General features: G+C 39.1%; 1 protein-coding gene across 17 annotated transcripts in view; it reads right to left on the reverse strand.

Moving 5' to 3' along the window:
- The window catches only part of ERC1 (ELKS/RAB6-interacting/CAST family member 1), a 399699-nt gene that overhangs the window by 281700 nt on the left and 99510 nt on the right, over positions 1–18489 (reverse strand). For 11 of the 17 annotated variants that reach the window (XR_010947412.1, XM_067756041.1, XM_067756032.1 and 8 more), the window contains 3 exons: positions 15980–16135; positions 14665–14757; positions 11047–11214 (listed from right to left, as the gene is read on the reverse strand). Coding sequence is in view for 16 of the 17 variants with exons in the window: in XM_067756041.1 (XP_067612142.1) it covers positions 11047–11214; positions 14665–14757; positions 15980–16135 (417 nt within the window). In the remaining variant the exon portion in view is untranslated. The remainder of the gene's footprint in view (positions 1–11046; positions 11215–14664; positions 14758–15979; positions 16136–18489) is intronic. The other 6 variants (XM_067756042.1, XM_067756040.1, XM_067756049.1 and 3 more) reach the window with 2 other exon arrangements.

Genomic DNA, 18489 nt, shown 5'->3' on the forward strand with positions numbered 1-18489 from the left:
ATGAGTTCTCTGTATATTTTGGATGTTAACCGCTTACTGAATATATTATCTGCAAATATCTTCTCCAATTCAGTAGGTGGTCTTTTTGTTTGTTAATAGTTTCCTTTGCTATGCAAAAACTTTGTAGTTTGATGTGGTCCCACTTGTTTAGTTTTGCCTGCTTCCCTTGCCTGAGGAGACATATCCAAAGAAAATTACTAAGACCGATGTTGAAGAGGGTACTGCCTATATTTTCTTCTAGAAGTTTTATGGTTTCAGGTCTCACATTTAAGTCTTTAATACATTGTGGTTTTTCGGTTATTTTTTTAATTAATTTATTTATTTTTGACTGCGTTGGGTCTTCGTTGCTGCACGTGGGCTTTCTCTAGTTGCGGCGAGCGAGGGCTACTCTTTGTTGTGGTGTGCGGGTTTCTTATTGTGGTAGCTTCTCTTGTTGTGGAGCACGCACTCTAGGCACACAGGCTTCAGCAGTTGTGGCAAGCGGGCTCTAGAGCGCAGGCTCAGTAGTTGTGCTGCACGGGCTTAGTTGCTCTGTGGCATGTGGGATCTTCCTGGACCAAGGCTCAAACCCGTGTCCCCTGCATTGGCAGGTGGATTCTTAACCACTGTGCCACCAAGAAAGTCCTTTTAATCCATTTTGAACTTGTTTTTGTGCATGGTGTGAGAGAGCAGTCCAGTTTCATTATTTTTCATGTAGCCGCCCAGTTTTCCCAACACCGTTTGTTGAAGAAGCTGTCTTCTCCCCACTGTATATTCTTGGCCCTTTGTCATAGATTAATTGCCCATAGAAATGTGGATGCGTTTCTGGGCTCTCTATTATATGCCATTGATCCATGTATCCATTTTTGTGCCAGTACCATACTGTTTTGATTACTGTAGCTTTATAATATAGTTTGAAATCAGGGAGCATGATACCTCCAGCTTTGTTCTTCTCTCAAGACTGTTTGGCTATTTAGGGCCTTCTGCGTTTCCATACAAACTTTAGAATTATTCTAGTTCTATAAAGAATGCCATTGGCATTTTGTACTTATTTTAAAATCTATTCACAGCAAATTTCATTAAACATACTCACACACCAAATTCTTTTGTTTTTTTGCTTTCCCACTAAGGATTTATAATTCAGCAAATAGTTACACATTTGATTACAGAAAAACAGGGAGGTGGGTTTCTTTCTGCTCAACAAAAATATAACATGAGTCATACACGCAAGCCACTTGTGAAATTTTTAATTTTCTAGCAGCCATATTAAAAAGTGATAAAGGAAGAGGTAAAATTAATTTTAATAATATATTTTACTTAATCTAATATATATACACATTATTGTCATTTCAAACCTATAGTCTATATAAAAAACTATTAATAAGCTATTTTACATTTGTTTTGTACTAAGTCTTCAAAGCCCAATGCATACTGTAATTGACACTTGTGTCACATCTCAATTTGGACTTGCCATGTTTCAAGTGCTCAACAGCCACGTGTGGCTGGTGGCTACCACACTGACAGCCCACATCTAAGATAACAAGTATGTTTCTACAAAATATCTTTAATCTTGAACTTGTACTATATTATTTTTCCTGTCTGAATGTAGAATAACCCACAAAGAAAAAATAGGTCGGACTTCCCTGGTGGCACAGTGGTTAAGAATCCGCCTGCCAATGCAGGGGACATGGGCTCGAGCCCTGGTCCAGGAAATTCCCACATGCCGCGGAGCAACTAAGCCCGTGTGCCACAACTACTGAGCCTGCGCTCTAGAGCCTGCAAGCCACAGCTACTGAGCCCGTGTGCCACAACTACTGAAGCCTGTGTGCCTAGAGCCCGTGGTCCGCAACGAGAAGCCACCGCAATGAGAAGCCCGCGCACCACAACAAAGTAGCCCCCGCTTGCCACAACTAGAGAAAGCCCGCGCGCAGCAACGAGGACCCAACGCAGCCCAACAATTAATTAATTAATTTAAAAAATAGGTAATATGGGTAATGACTCACAGAGAGAATACCAAAGCATCAGGAAATATTATTATTACATTATATCATAACTGTATTATTACATCAATAACATATTGAAACTATATTATATCAAAACAATAAGGTATCTGAGAACCAGTACTGTATGTTCAGTGGCACTTACTGCTCACTAAGTATTGTGGAAAATTTCCTAGGAGACCAGTCTCATTTGAGACTGATACAGATAAGCCATCATGTACTTACAAATTACGTTGGACCATGCTGGAGAGGAAAAACATGTAAATAAACAACATTTCATTCTGCTAAACTGTATTTCTCTCAACCACTTCAATGCCACCAGTCTCACCAAGCCAGAAATTGGGGAAGCCGTCTTTTCAGGTCCCATTTATAATTCGTCAGCACAAGTTCCACTGCCCCCTCAATAAACACTCTTGCACCTCTAATTTTCCTCTATTCTACTTTAATTAATGATACAGGGTAAACCTTATTACGTTCTGGAAAGGTCCACCTAAGAACTTTCAAACTCTGAAAATCTTATTTCCGAAACACGGTTCTTTCCTTTCTTCTATGCCTACTAAATCTACTCTTCGTCCAAAGTATAACCTCTGATCTATCATCCCTAACTTTTTGTTATTCACCTCCATTCTGGTTTTGTTTTTCTCCCAGCCTGAACAATCATTTCAAATACAGCCTCACATCATCTTTTTTTTTCCAGTCATGTTTATTTTTACAAACCGTTACTTCTGTATTAAACAGTTTTCTTCATTCTACCCTCAGACTTCTGAACCTTCCTGCACGTGGTCATGCATATGCTTGCCAACCACATACACAGTATATCAGAAGTCCTCAGAATTCTATTCTCAAGCATCGTATTTCCTTCCCTTGTATTCTCCCTGTGGAAAATTTCAATTTCCCATGGTAACCGGCAAAACTGGTACTTTGAGAAGAAAGCAGACCGAAGATCTCAAAGCTAAAAATAAGTGATAGAGCATGGATTTAAGATTAAATGGTCTGTCTTCAGATCCTAAGCTCTTAACCACTAATTCTGTAAGATTTCATATATGTAAAATTCTACAAAATGCAAACTAATTTCAGTAACAGAAAGCAGACCAAGGGTTGCCTGGATATGAGGGAGGAAGTGGGCAGGAGTGAAGAATATCAGGGAGAGGCAGAAGAAAGGGGTTACAAAGAGGTACAAGAAAACTCTGGGGACAGTGTTCTTTATCTTGACTGTGCCATTGGTTTCAGAGGTGTGTGTCAAAACTTACCAAATTGTACATTTTGAATATATGCAGTTTATTGGATGTCAATAAATTTGATTTTTTAAAGTAAGCAAAATTAGAAAGCACGGTATTAGAACAGGAATAAACCAACAGACGTTTGCCACAGAAATGCGAGCCCAGACACACACACTCACACCATGTAGTGACCCATACACGTATAAACAGAGGTGACACTGTAACCAGTGAGGAAAGGACAGAGTATCCGATAAACTGTTTTTAGACAACTGGCTACCCATGCTGAGGGAGGAGGGAAGAACCCTGACTCACATCATACACAAAAATGAATTCTCGATGAATCAAAGCTTTATATATAAAACGCAAATCTTTAAAACTTTTAGAAAGAAAGATACTTTTTAAGTATCTTTTAAGACAGGGCAGCATGGAAGGATTTTTTTTTTTTTTTTTTAAGACCCAGAAAGGATACATCATAAAGAAAAAATACTGGTAAGGCCAACTACGTTAAAATTAAAAACTCCTACACGTCATTTACCATATTAAAATGTTTTAGTATTTTACCTATATTTTAAGTGCCTGAAATGGTTCTTAGTAAAAATACTACTAAGGAAAATAGAGGCATATTTATACTAGCTTTTTAATTTTTTAATTTATTTTATTTTATTTATTTTTATTTTTGGCTGTGTTGGGTCTTCACTGTTGTGCATGGGCTTTCTATAGTTACAGTGAGCAGGGGCTACTCTTTGTTGCAGTGTGCGGGCTTTTCATTGTAGTGGCTTCTCTTGTTGCAGAGCATGGGCTCCAGGCGCACGGGATTCAGCAGTTTTGGCACACAGGCTCAGGAGCTGTGGCTCGCGAGCTCTAGAGCGCAGGCTCAGTAGTTGTGGTGCACGGACTTTGTTGCTCCATGGCATGTGGGATCTTCCTGGACCAGGGATCGAACCCGTGTCCCCTGTATCGGCAGGCGGATTCTTAACCACTGCGCCACCAGGGAAGTCCCTACACTAGCTTTTTAAAATGTTGATATTTTGTCAACTGGTCAAAATTAAATATGATGCAATACTGAACTTCAATTTTCAAAATGTATGACCATTTACAATCACTCCAAAAAAATTAAATACCTAGGTATAAATCTAACAAAGCATGTATAGGCTCTGTATGCTGAAAATTACAAACGGCTAATGAGAGCCACTGAAGAAGATCTAAATGAGTTCTTCCCATGAATAGTATATGAAATGGAAACTTGACATGTGTAAAGATAGCCAACCTACTTAAATTTTTCCTCAAAGATGAGGAAAAAGAAAAGATTATTCAGCAGTGACAAAAAAAAAAAAAAAAAGTGTTTTACTGACAAACAGTAGAACTACAATAAGCCAAGCCCAGAGAATCCAAAAGATGTTACATTACAAATTTCCAGTTCTGGTGCCTGAAGTCAGCACTAGAGAGCTCAGAGCAAGAATCAAAATCCAATGCAGAACAAAGATGGAATACATGATCACCACTGAGTTCTCCAGTGGTCCTTTCTAAAGTGCAAGGTGACAAAATTCCTTAAGTTACCCCCAGTTTTCCTTCATCTACCTATTAAAATCAGAAACACTCCACTATGCAAAGAAGGAAAAAAGGTCCAGAAGGGAAATGTCAGAACAGACTGAATATTTATTCAACAGGGAGAAGAGAGCTGCCACCACAGAGTGAAGATGCTTGTGAATAGGAAATTCAACGACCAGGCTGTCGAGATGCCAGAAGAACTCACTAACCCTTATCCACCTGGCGTTTGTTGAGGCTCAGCTCCAGCCCGCCTACATGGCTACTAGTCCCATCTGACAGTAACAGATGTGGTTCCTATTAGTGAACCCATTACAGGGCATCCATCAGTCAGGGCAAGTCAAGAGGGAGCTCCTTGAACAACCCTCTGACCCGCTGCACAGTTAAAGAGGTCAAAGTCTTAGAAAGTACACATGCCAGAAATCTAAAAATAAATAAATCTCATGCCAAGTCATTTCTACCTAATTCCTACATTCTAATTTGTATTCTGTATACTATATATTCCACCTCTAATATGTATTCTATATATTCCAATAACCACAAGCAAAAAAAACAAAGCAACTCACCTTAAAAACATTTTACCCAATACCCCTGAAATACACTATTAAATTCTTATTGCAGAAGTCAAAAGCCCAGACATTTAAACCTGTAGATAAGCCTGAACTGCCTTGTCTCTCAGTTCTTCTCAGCATTAATTTCAGAAAAATGAAAGGCTTTCCATCTGTGGGTCAGGAATCAGAATACAGCAGGAAAGCGTCCCTCATCGCTTCTAAATGTTGCTCATTCTGATGGGACCAATGTCTCAGGATAACTGTGAGGCCTCATATTTGTTGCTTCCTTACCAAAAGTACCCAGATGCCCCAGCTGCACTTTTACGTTAGATCCCTGACTCTGCTAAGTGACCTGGAAATGGGCCTGCACCAACCACTCATAAATACCCGCATGCCGATTTGAGGGAATGTCAGGTATGAGACCCACAAGAATTGATGACTGAAAAAGGTAAAGAATAAAAACTCTTGTTATAAACATACAAACCTTTGGTGTTATTGCAGTGGGAAATGCAGGTGTTGACATTAAAAATATTTCATATCACAAATATTAGCCACAGAAACTACCCAAGCCCACAGCCTAATTACTAAGTGATCTTTTCTTTTTTTATATAAATTTATTTATTATTTACTTTTGGCTGCATCGGGTCTTTGTTGCTGTGCGGCTTTCTCTAGTCGCGTCAAGCGGGGGCTACTCTTCGTTGTGCAGCTCGGGCTCTAGGTGCGTGGGCTTCAGTACTTGTGGCTCGTGGGCTCTAGAGCGCAGGCTCAGTAATTGTGGCCCATGGGCTTAGTTGCTCCGTGGCACGTGGGATCTTCCCGGACCAGGCCTCGAACCCATGTCCCCTGCATTGGCAGGCGGATTCTTAACCACTGTGCCACCAGGGAAGCCCTACTAAGTGATCTTTTCAATTCAAATCACCTGTGTACACTTTTTCTTGGTCTGCTTTTTCATGCAATGCAGAATTTAAATGGGCTGGTCTGGAGATCTGAGATAAAAATAACCACAAAAACCACTTTGCTACTACTAGATTAACTGCTCTGAATTCTACACTGATCTTTTGGTTTGGTGTGAACTAAATTCAGAGTATAATTTTGTGTGAGGTCCGTATTTTGCAAACCACAAAAAACGTATTCAGGAAAACCCCTCAGAGACTAGTAGGACACACAGTCATCACCCTAACACCATTCTTGGCAGGAGGAATAAGACTTTGTTTATTCACATCAACTGAGCTGGAGGCACAGCATCTAACCAGCTTGCCAAGCACCAAGGTCTGTGGCAAACAGGTTATGCCAACTTCAACAAAATCAGAAGGTTTTTCCTCCACAAGACTTTCTCTACCAATGACATGAACAGAAAAATGGCTACATTGCTGTTTTGGCCTTTTACCTCTGATCACAAAAGTATTAGTTATCTCAACCCACCTTAACCTTCTTTTGTTTTACATCAATAAACAGATCTACCTAAGAGCACATTAGCACTAGTAACTGCATGCCAGTAACAATGGCATGTTTCCTATAATTCCTCTTTTGCAATTATATGACTCACTGCCTTTCTAACTCTCTGACCACACCTCTTCAGTTTTCTTCACTGGATCCTCTGTCATTTCCCCCTCTTTACATCTCACTCTATACAACCTTCCTCTGGAGAAACCAATTCATCCCTAAGGCTTTAGCCACTACCCCCATGATGACAGCTTCCGAATATTTATTCCTAGCCTGTTCCTAGCCCCAACCAGTTCTAAAAACCTGAGATTCTAACAAAAGTTTCTGCTTTCACTGAATATCTAGTTTAGAATGAGTTTTTTTAAAAAAAATCTTTCCTTTTTAAGGACCTTTAAAGATCACCTAATGTGGTCAAACATAAATGTAAGTTAAATGTGAGTACTGTCTATTATATTATTTTCTGCATTTTTCCTGTATTTCATAAATTTTTTTTTAAATTTATGTATTTATTTATTTGGCTGTGTTGGGTCTTCGTTGCTGCGTGTGGGCTTTTTTTAGTTGTGGTGAGCTGGGGTTACTCTTAGTTGCGGTACGCGGGCTTCTCATTGCGGTGGCTTCTCTTGTTGCAAAGCATGGGCTCTAGGCGCACGGGCTTCAGTAGTTGTGGCACATGGGCTCAGTAGCTGTGGCTCGCAGGCTCTAGAGCACAGGCTCAGTAGCTGTGGCGCACGGGTTTAGCTGCTCTGCGGCATGTGGGATCTTCCTAGACCAGGGCTCGAACCTGTGTCCCCTGATTTGGCAGGCGGATTCTTAACCACTGCGCCACCAGGGAAGTCCCCATAAATTTTTAAAAAATTAAATAATCTAAACTACTCCTAATTTTAAAACTGAGGAAATCAAAGCCAAAACTAAGTGACTTGCCCAAGATCACTAAGTATAATTTCCTATCAACACATCTCCCACTGTTCCCATCTAGAAAGGAGGACGAATGAAGGGCGTTGGGTCATGAGACTGAGAGTGTACACAAGCAGACTTTTTTAGAAGGCTATTTCAACAAACTGCACTGAGTTCTGTTTGACATTCCAACAAAAGGTTGAAGAGCTCAGAGAAACTTGCAAAAGGCCACAGGCAGAGATGTGTCATTCAACAGTGCACAGTTTATCTGTACAAAGGGAGGGGGGCTACAAAGTTATCATCTAAAAAAACCAGTGGCGATATTTTAAACCCATTGATATTTAATATTCACCTCCAAATTCAGATAAGAACTTCATAATTAAAAACTCTATTCTAGCCACATTAAACATCTATTCTAACCTTAGGAAGTTGGTATTATTATTATTCTCAGTGACAGATGAGAAAATGGAGGATTACAGAGGTAAAATAACTCATCCAAGGTCACATAACTAATAAATGTAGAAGGCTATTTCAAGCCTAGGTCTGACTCCAAAGCCCATGCTTTGACCACGGTGCTACTAAATCCAGACTACCTCTGTGAAGGTCAACAGATTAAAGGAGATGTTCATAAAACAGGAGCAATTCCATAGATACTGTATACTGCCCACCACAAAAGGACCTCATACCATGGACCCTGAACAGGAAAAAAAACAGGCCTTTTCCCACATCCTGTTTTTCCTTAAAGAATTTTAAAATTAAAAAAAAAAAAAAACTCCTGAATCCATGTTCTTTTTCATATGTGCTTAATTTAGTGATTTGAGAGCTGGATGAAAGTCTAGGGTAGCTTCAGAGAGGAGGATGAGACCAATTAAGAGCAATTATAGGGGGCTTCCCTGGTGGCGCAGTGGTTAAGAATCCGCCTGCCAATGCAGCGGACACAGGATCAAGCCCTGGTCCGGGAAGATCCCACACGCCGCGGAGCAACTAAGCCCGTGTGCCACAACTACTGAGCCTGCATTCTAGAGCCTGTGAGCCACAACTAATGAGCCCACGTGCCACAACTACTGAAGCCTGCAAGCCTAGAGCCTGTGCTCTGAAACAAGAGAAGCCACTGCAGTGAGAAGCCCGTGCACCACAACAAAGAGTAGCCTCCGCTCGCCGCCAACTAGAGAAGGCCCGCGCGCAGCAACGAAGACCTAATGCAGCCAAAAATAAATAAATAAAATAAATTTATTTTTTTTAAAAAAGAGCAATTATAGGAACAGAAATATAGCAATTATAGAAAAAGGTGAGAACTTTCAGAGAGCTGGTTCGAACTGTCTTTTATGGGATCCAACAGGAGAAAGCTGCTTTGGAGAAAGTGAGCCTTGCCAAGTGTCCCCAGAGTAATTTAAGAAGAAAAAGCAGATCCTGATAGACAGGCACATAACATTCATAGAGTCACCCCCAATTCAAAGGAAGTTAGCTTTTCTACTGTTATCTTTTAGAATGAGACCCTTATATTGGAGCAGTTGTCCTAAAAACTTACAAGGGTAATTACTGAAACTCAGTTAGTCCTAAAAACAAATATAAAAACCATCCAAGAATGACCACAAATACAGTCTTTGTTCTCTGTGGTACAAGAAACCAATCACAAGCCCATCTGTGTGAGACCTAGCTAATAAGAACACTATTTCAGAGGGTGGTACAAAGAGAAGGATGGATTGCCAAGGGGAAGAAGTCATCTATTAGACTGTGACAAGCTTTTAAGTGTTTGCATTATCATTAACCAACTGCCTGGTCCCCTGGTTCCCACACCTGCCACCTCCATCCAAAACTATCACAGCAGCAAACTTGGCAACAGGCTCACCTCCAAAACACTGGTGCCCTCTTTTGACCCTTTTGTAGTACTGCACGCATACCAGGCATTGATGTGAAAAACTCTAATAAAGCCACAAATTAATAAATTTGCAGGTAACATTTTTCAGATAATTTTATATTTGCAACTCCCTGAATAAACCTTAATTTAGCTTGATAAAAATATTAAATAGCAGACCTTCTACATAAAATTTATGCCAATGAAAAGAAACGCAATAAGAATCTCTTACTGTTTTAACAGTTTACATATATTAGCTGATAGTATTACAACAATTAGAATGATGCCAATAACTGACAAAGACCTTACTATGTGCCAGGCACTAGGAGTGAATAAATTCGTTTAATGCTAACAACCTAATGAGGCAGGAACTCCTCTTCATCTTACAGATGTAAAACAAGGCGCAATGAACTTAAGTAATGTGCCCAGGACCCTGCACCTGGTAGCAAGTGGTAAAACTGAAGTTCACTCAGTAACTGTGGGGCCAGAGCCTTATTTATCCCAAAATAGCCCTCTGAGGTATCACGGTAAAATGAAACGTGATCAAAATAGAAAAAGTATAATTTGTAAGGAAAATTATAAATATATCATCCAAATCTCTCATTTTCAACAAAATCCCAAACTGTAAAAAAATAAAATACTATATGAAACATTTTGGTCATTTTCCCATTCCTCCTCGCTTGAAGATTCTGAACTTCTGGGTCTGAGATGTTTTTATGCATTCTTTTTACTACCCATTCCTTTTTTCATTACACTATGCCTTTATTTACCTATTATCTTGTTCTTTGAAAGAAAAGAAAAAATTAATCCATACTATATGCTTTATTTTTCTTCTATACAGCAGAACTGCTTACCTATTCCTACCTAAATTCTCTATTTCACTGCGATCTTTAGAAAATATTTTCCTTAAGACAGCAAATCCAAATAGCATCATCAATTCCTTCTCATTGCAAATATGATAGATTCTCATCTGTCTGGAATTATTTAGTGTGTTCCTACCTCTAATCAAGGCTGGCAGACTAGATAATCTTCTAATATTTCTAAAAATGCTAACTTTATTTTCAAACAGGACATGAAGGCACGTGTCTAATAATCTGCAGTTCAAAACAAGATTTATCTCAAACATTTCTAGATTCCACAGTTTGCTTACTTAAAGCTATTCATAATACCAAAAATTAAGGACACTTAATAACCCAACACAGGCTGACCAAGCTCACTCCCATTCATGACTGAAAGATTTACCACGGGTGAGGACAAATGCTTTTACAACTATCTTTTCATTTCATATCATTAGTTTAAAGTCTACTTAGAAGCACAGACTTAGTCAAAGTCTGAAGTATCAAAAACATATATTAACTGCACTGGTTTAATTTGTTAGATACAAGAACAATAGAAACAAGATGGCTATAGTTTAGTACTATAACTGACCACATCGCTAAAGAATCCATCATAATATTATTCATAGCTCCCGTATCTCAACACAACAAGAAGTGCACAGGTAATACACAAGAAAAGGTGCCAAGGAATGGGCTCCGTGCAAATCCCACAACTCCTTTTACCTCGGTCTGCAGGATGGCAGCCCTCTGCTCCTTAGCAGTCAAGGACTCCTTCAGCACTTCAATGTGTTGCTTGCTGTCTGAGAACTGGTTGGTGAGTGTTTCTAGCTTTGTCTGTAGGGCTAGTAGTTCTGTGTCCTTTCTGGACAGCTCCTGCTTCACCTGACCAATCTAGAGAAAAAGAAAAAGCAGTATAAGGAAAAAAGAAATAAAACCACCACCTCTGATCTGGGTCTTTGACAGATCCACGTCAAGATATACAGCATTAACTTTATGACAGGACACAATTCATCTTTTTGCATCATCTAATCTTAGCTGACCCCCCCCCAAAAAAAACAAAGCTTATTCAACTAATAGCAAAATTTCCAGTTTTCATTTATTGTCTCCCCTAAACTTTTGAAATCCGTTAGAAAAGGAATGGAAGAAGAAAAATCCCAATTCACTTAGATGACTATGAGACAGTAGTAAGCATCTGAACATGACTAAAGCAGTTTTCATCTTATTAAGTCATAAGAAACTTCAAATCATACAGCAGGATTAGTGTAGATGGAATACAGAAAGAAAAAAGAAACTTCCTACTATTGCTACTTAAACTCAAAAGCTGCACATTTATTTTTTCATTGTTTTTTTTCATTCTCAAATGAAAGTGTACATAAAGTCCTTCTTAAAAAGCCACTTTAGTGTTATAAGGCATTATAAACATGTGCTTTCTAAAAATTATGTAATTTTGAGGAGTTAGGGGTACTGACCTAAAAAAAAGATTCCACCTACAAAGTTATATTACCTACAACATGTCATATCAACTAAATGGATAAAAGTATATAACCTAAATAAAGAACGCATAAAATCTCATTCTGTAAGAATCTACATGTGTAATCAGATTTGAATTACTCTGACAGAGCAATCCATAAATCGATAGGTGCCACTCACTCTCCCATAAATTTTTCTCATCTTAACTTAGAAAACGTTTAACATCAAACATCTCCTTTATATTTCTACTGTTTCTAAGAATTTTTACTCTTTTATTCTTCTTTTTTTTTTTCGGTACGCGGGCCTCATTGTTGTGGCCTCTCCCGTTGCGGAGCACAGGCTCTGGACGCGCAGGCTCAGCGGCCATGGCTCACGGGCCCAGCCACTCCGCAGCATGTGGGATCTTCCCGGACCGGGGCACGAACCCGTGTCCCCTGCATCGGCAGGCGGACTCTCAACCACTGCGCCACCAGGGAAGCCCTTACTCTTTTATTCTAAATGTAAGCCAAATTAACAGAAATCATATCTGTTTTTATATTATATCTACTGCCTAAGCAAGGTAGCTAGCTATACACTAAAATATAGACTCTTGGAAGTATAAATTTGACAAGAAGTCAGTAATCTCAGTATCACTGATGAAACAAAAAATACTTTTTAAGAAGTTGAATGTATCTAAAGTATTCTGACTGTAATAATCTTAGGCATAAGGGACAAAGTTTTTGTGAATAATTTCCCATGAGAAAGTATGAAATAAATTTTACTGTAATTAAAATTACTTTTAAGGAGCACTAAAAATAAACTTATAATTTACTGTTTTGTTTCAGCAGGAAGACAAGCATTTTTCTCATATGCATGAAATCTCTACTTGCAAATATAATACTCATTCATTCAACAAACATTTTTGTGTGCTCACCGTATGCAAAATACTTGCAGCTGGTAAGGACATCAGTGGAAGATAGCTGTAAACAGCAGCTACTTCCATCCTGTAACACAGATATGTGCCCAGGAGCTGCCACATACTGTAACGGTGTAGCATCTTTCATGACATCCCTTTACCAACGTCCACCCCTAACAAACAGAATGCACTAAAAACGCACTTGTGGTATGAATAAATAGTCAGGAGAAACGTTCAAAATGTTCTCACCTCATCAGCTAAAGAACTATGGCTTAAAGATTACTCAAATTTCCAGCTACCTCTGGACCATGTGATCAAAAATAACTATAAAATCTCAGTTTCCTCATCATCTGCATTACTAAATAATCCTGAAATAATGCTATACTGACCGCAAAGACTGAGAAAACTGAAGAAAATATCCTAAATAGAAGAGTTTAGAAGCACAAATTTCCCTTAAAAGTTAGCAGCATAGGGCTTCCCTGGTGGCGCAGTGGTTGAGAGTCCACCTGCTGATGCAGGGGACGCGGGTTCGTGCCCCGGTCTGGGAAGATCCCGTATGCCGTGGAGCGGCTGGGCCCGTGAGCCATGGCCAATGAGCCTGCGCGTCCGGAGCCTGTGCTCCGCAATGGGAGAGGCCACAGCAGTGAGAGGCCTGCGTAACGCAAAAAAAAAAAAAAAAAAAGTTAGGAGCATAAGGCTTTTGCAGTCAATCCCACGTGAGAACGAATGAGTGTGTCTTCTTGGGTAACTACCTCTCTAAGCCTTGGTTTCCTAATCAGTAAGATGGAGAAAGCAAACCAGTGCCACTGTATTGCATACAGATTAAACTAAAAAAATGTATAGACTGTTTAGCCTGTTGTTCGACACAAAAAGAAATTAGTAATACTAGCTGAGGGAAAAAAAGTTATAGATCAACTTCTCCTCTAGACAATACATGGTTACAACAAACCAAACTGGACCCTTTTAGACAAAATATCTCACTTTTCTATCTATACTATAAAATGGTCCATAAATAGCAAACACGAAATTAGCACAAGTGGTTTTTTTTTCTTTTAATGCTGCATTCCAGTCTTATCCTACCGTAATTTTCAGAAGCAGTTATTTTCCTGACACTTGTGAGACAAATGTGTGCACAGCCTAGTATAGGGCAGTGGGGTGCAGAGCTTACCAGCACAGGTTCTGGAACCAAATGGCTTGTGTAAAACTCAAACCCTGCCTCTTACTAACGGTGTTTCCTGAGCACCACTGTGTTACCTCAGCTTCCTTATACATAAATTGGGTTGAGAATATACCTACCTTAGTAGGTTATAAAATGCTTGTAATAAGTACTCAAGTGTTAGCTATTTTATTATAATCATTTTAGCACAGTTTGAAATGGAATTTCAAGTTCTCTAGACAGATGATTGAGCTACTGAATAGATTTAGAGACTTTAAGTTTCATGCTACTTCTAATTTACTAGATAACTAAATGAGCTAATCACTTCAATACATCTGTTCGTTCCAAAGAAAGTAAAATTTGTTGCAAAATCACCCATCGGGGACTTAAAGATGATGCCTACATATGAAGGTAAAGCACTTCACTCAAGAAATCAGATTGAAATAAACCCTGGGTGATGGACCTAGAACATCTGCACATTCTTTGTACCTAAGAAGAGAAAAGAGACCATTCACATAAATCAACAAGTTTCTGGTAACAGGAAAGGAGTCGAGAAAAAACAGCTTTGAAGCACCATCCACACAGTGGCAAAGCAACAGTAAAAAACCAGGGACAGGGCTTCCAGAGCACATGAGGGCTCGCTGCACACAGGGCGGCACGTGGGTCAAACGGGTGAACAGGAGTCAGTTAAAGAGCAGAGCAGGCTGGTTAGTGCTAGTACCGGGCAAAGCTGCCGACCACAGAGTGAAAGTGTGAGCACCCAGAGCCAGAGCAGCAGGGCCCCACTGTGGGGCCACTGCACGCAAAGGGTAAATCTTACGGCAAAGACCTCGGCCTGAAGACCAGCCGCTCTCTTTTTCAGCTCCTCCCCTTGAGCCTCTTTCGAATTTAGCTCCTCCTTCAGTTGCTCTACCTGTCACGACATTGTTATTCTTTTTCACTCATGTGTCAACTTAGGTCTTTTTATTATCTGCTTTTGAGCCAGAGTAGTAACTGGAAATAACAATAACACAATCAAATCTGTTCCCCTAATTTCCTCTTCAAAGGACCCTAGATGGGCTCACTATTCCCATAGGGTAATGGACTGAAATGTGCTAATCAGCAAATGGGAAGCAGAGACAATATTTTATTTTGTTCTCAAGTTAGAATGATAAGTCAAAACTAACAGAAAGTTGGATACGTGAAGTTTTAAGTTCTAAAAGTTACATGAAATTGGCCATAGTCATTGATAACAGATTCTTAAAATAATAGAGGAATATTCTACTGACTTATATGCAGGTATGGGTATCACAGAAAGAAGCCAGAAACTGCATCATTAAAGGAACAGTTTTCACTTCTGAGAAATTAGGGAACTAACACAATTGGGATATGGGGGGCAGGGGGAGGGGAAGGAACACGTACTTTCTAGCTAATATTTTACAATTGAAATTATGATCTTTAAAACACCACAGACCTGATAAACTGATAACTGTAATAAACTAAATCCTCCAATTTACCTAAAATAGTTTATAGAAACAAAATAAATGCCTTTGGCTCTAAGGAAGGAATACTGTGACTGAGGTTATAATACAGACTGATATGTCTCAGCAATGCTTATCCTACTGTACATACACCCCAAGTGCACGTGGGAAACAATAAACCTGATACACATGGGTCTTCTCCAAGGGAGAGCACAAAGGGGTTTCCTTTAGGGAACTGTGTTTGAAGGGAAAACACGGTTTTATTTAAGCCATTTCAGGAAAAAAAAGGGGAGGTGGATTCAGTCTCTTAGGCTGAATTTCACTTCTAAATTTGTTCACAAGACATCAAGAACATGATGTTTCATAGAGTGAGAAAAACTCATCTGGATGTAATCCTACTAATCGCCTCAGAAGTACTGGTAGACATGAAATGTTAAACCGTGATAATACACACTTAGCCTCACACAAGTAATTTTTCTTTTAAGTGAAATTTGAAATAACCATGCAACATCAGTAATTGACTTTAATTCTGGAAAGTTCTATCTGAAAGAATTACGGTACAAGTATTCTTCCCTGAAGCCTGATAAAACAGCATGAAGTCCATCACTACAGAAGTAGGAACATGCATCAATTTTTCAAACCCCATTTAAAAATTACAGTATCACACACCATTACCTTGTTTTTCATAAATTTAGAATGGCTCCGATAGACTTCCATTTGCTTCATTTCTTCCTCTCGTTCTTCAGTACTCAAAGCCCCGTTCGATTTCAGCATCTGAATCTCCTCTTCCAAGTCTCGGAGCCCACGCTCCATAGAGGAAATTTTTGAATCCTGAGGACAAAGGAAGATTTAGACATTAAAGTATTCGCAAAAAGTCAGAGAGGTTGCACAAGCCTGTCTTTACAGATGTGAAATTTAATAAAGATAAACAAATATGTAGAAATATTGCAACTGGTGCCTTGCTTCTAAAATATATCCTTCATGGCCATATGGTGGAGAGGAGGAGGACTGAGATCTATACTATGATTTTTTCCTCTAGCCTTTCCTCTGCACCCTTTTGATTAAAGTTGAGAGTATTAACTGAAGAAGTAGAAGCAATGGAAAACTAGTTAAAGTTTCTTAGTACTTTATGGTCAACGAACTTCTAGTGAAAACATTTGTAATATTAACAGTAAAACCTTTTCTAGCTATAATATTTTATCGTTTTACTTGATGACCTCTAAAAGGCTTACTTATGCTCCCAAAGGAGTGGGGAAAAGAGTAAGAAGGTTTCAAAGACTTACACAATAATTCGTCTAACCCTATCTACAATAATAAAGATCTGATAACCTCCCACTGTAGAAAAACAAAGGGATGAATAATTATGCTAACAGTTACATTTTATCACACAGTGGTCCCGACTTATCCACAGTTTTACTTTCCGTGGTTCTGCTCTCTGTGGTTTCAGTTACCTGAGGTCAACTGCGGTCAGAAAATATCAAATGGAAAATTCCAGAAAAAAACAATTCAGAAGTTTTAAACTGTGCACCGCTGTTCCAATCAATATGATGAAATCTCACACCATCCCATTCTGTCCCACCGGAACGTGAATCATCCCTTTGTCCAGTGCACCCCTGCCCGTTAGTCACTCACAGCAGCCACCTCGGTTATCAGATGGGCAGTCCTGGCATCACAGTGCTTGTGTTCAAGTGACTGTTTTTATGTGACAATATTTTATTTAATACCGTCCCCAAAGCACAAGAGTAGTGATGCTGGCAATTCAGTTTTGACAAAGAGAAGCTGTAAGGTGCTTCTTTTAAGTGAAAAGGTGGAAGTTCTCACTAAGAGAAAAAATCATATGCTGAGGTTGCTATGATCTACAGTAAGAACGAATCTTCCAGGAGTGAAATTGGGATGAAGGAAAGAGAAATTTGTGCCAGTTTTGCTGCTGCACCTCAAACTGCAAAAGTTACGACTACAGTGCATGACAAGTGCTTAGTTTAGATGAAGAAGGCATTAGATTTGTGCAGTAAGATACTGAGAGAGAGAGAGAGAATGAGACCTATTCACATAACTTCCATTACAGCATACTGTTATAACTGTTCTATTTTACTATTAATTACTGTTGTTAATCCCTTACACACTGTGCCTAATTTATAAAATTAATCATAGGTATGTATAAGAAAAAACACAGTATATATAGGGTTCGGTACCATCTGTGGTTTCAGTCCACTGAGGGTGGTGGAACCTATCCCCTGCAGATAAGGGGAGGTTACTTACTGCATTAGTAATCTTACTTATTCACTATACTTCACCATGCATGTGACGTATCTCATAATGATTTCTAAAAAGAAACATCACCATCCTTATAAATCAGCATCACCATGAATATCACCTCCTAGTACAACAACCATCTACACTCATTTTCTTGGTTTTGTCTGTCACAGTACCTAGTTTATCCCCAGATTACTTTAGATGTCATCAATTACAGAAAAACTCCTACACAGAATAGATACTTTATAGCTGCATATGCTTATTCACCTAAGAAGTAAAGACCTCAAAGAGCATAAATGCAGTATAGCTTTATGTTATTTGGAATTTTATAGAAACCATTCCTTTAGGAAGAAATTTGGAGACTGACTTCCTCTTTCCACTTTACCTCAAGCCTGCCTTGACTGACTTTCCTTGCTATCTGAGAGTGTGCCGGTAAGAGTTAAAGGACTTATCATGAGACAATCACAACTAGCTAGTTTTAGGTTTGGGGGGAGAAGCGAGGGCTGTGCGCCTCTGACTTGCATTGCATTACCTTTAAAAATAACACAACAAAAATTTTCTTTTACAAATCTATTCAAATGCAACTTACATTTAGTTCAAAATTAAACATATTAAATTAACACAATCAGAAACATTCTAAACCTAAACCAGGATTTTGATTTACTCGTTTAAAACTATCCTGGTCCATAAAGGATAAATAAACGACTTCAAATGCACTATCTGAAAATCCCAGCACAGACAGAGAGGCAGCTCTTGACCAAATCAGACACGCACTATCAAATCACGCACCATAAAATCTGCACCTAAAAAGGGACCATAACTGCAGCTCTGAATGCCATGAGGCAGAAAAAGAACCTTCCAGGCTACTTTCTGGGATGAGGCCAGAAAATTAATGCCTGACATGTTGGACTAGTTGTAGCACCGACCAGTAC

This window comes from Pseudorca crassidens, chromosome 11 (assembly GCF_039906515.1).
Source record: "Pseudorca crassidens isolate mPseCra1 chromosome 11, mPseCra1.hap1, whole genome shotgun sequence".
NCBI classification, from domain to species: Eukaryota; Metazoa; Chordata; class Mammalia; order Artiodactyla; family Delphinidae; genus Pseudorca; species Pseudorca crassidens.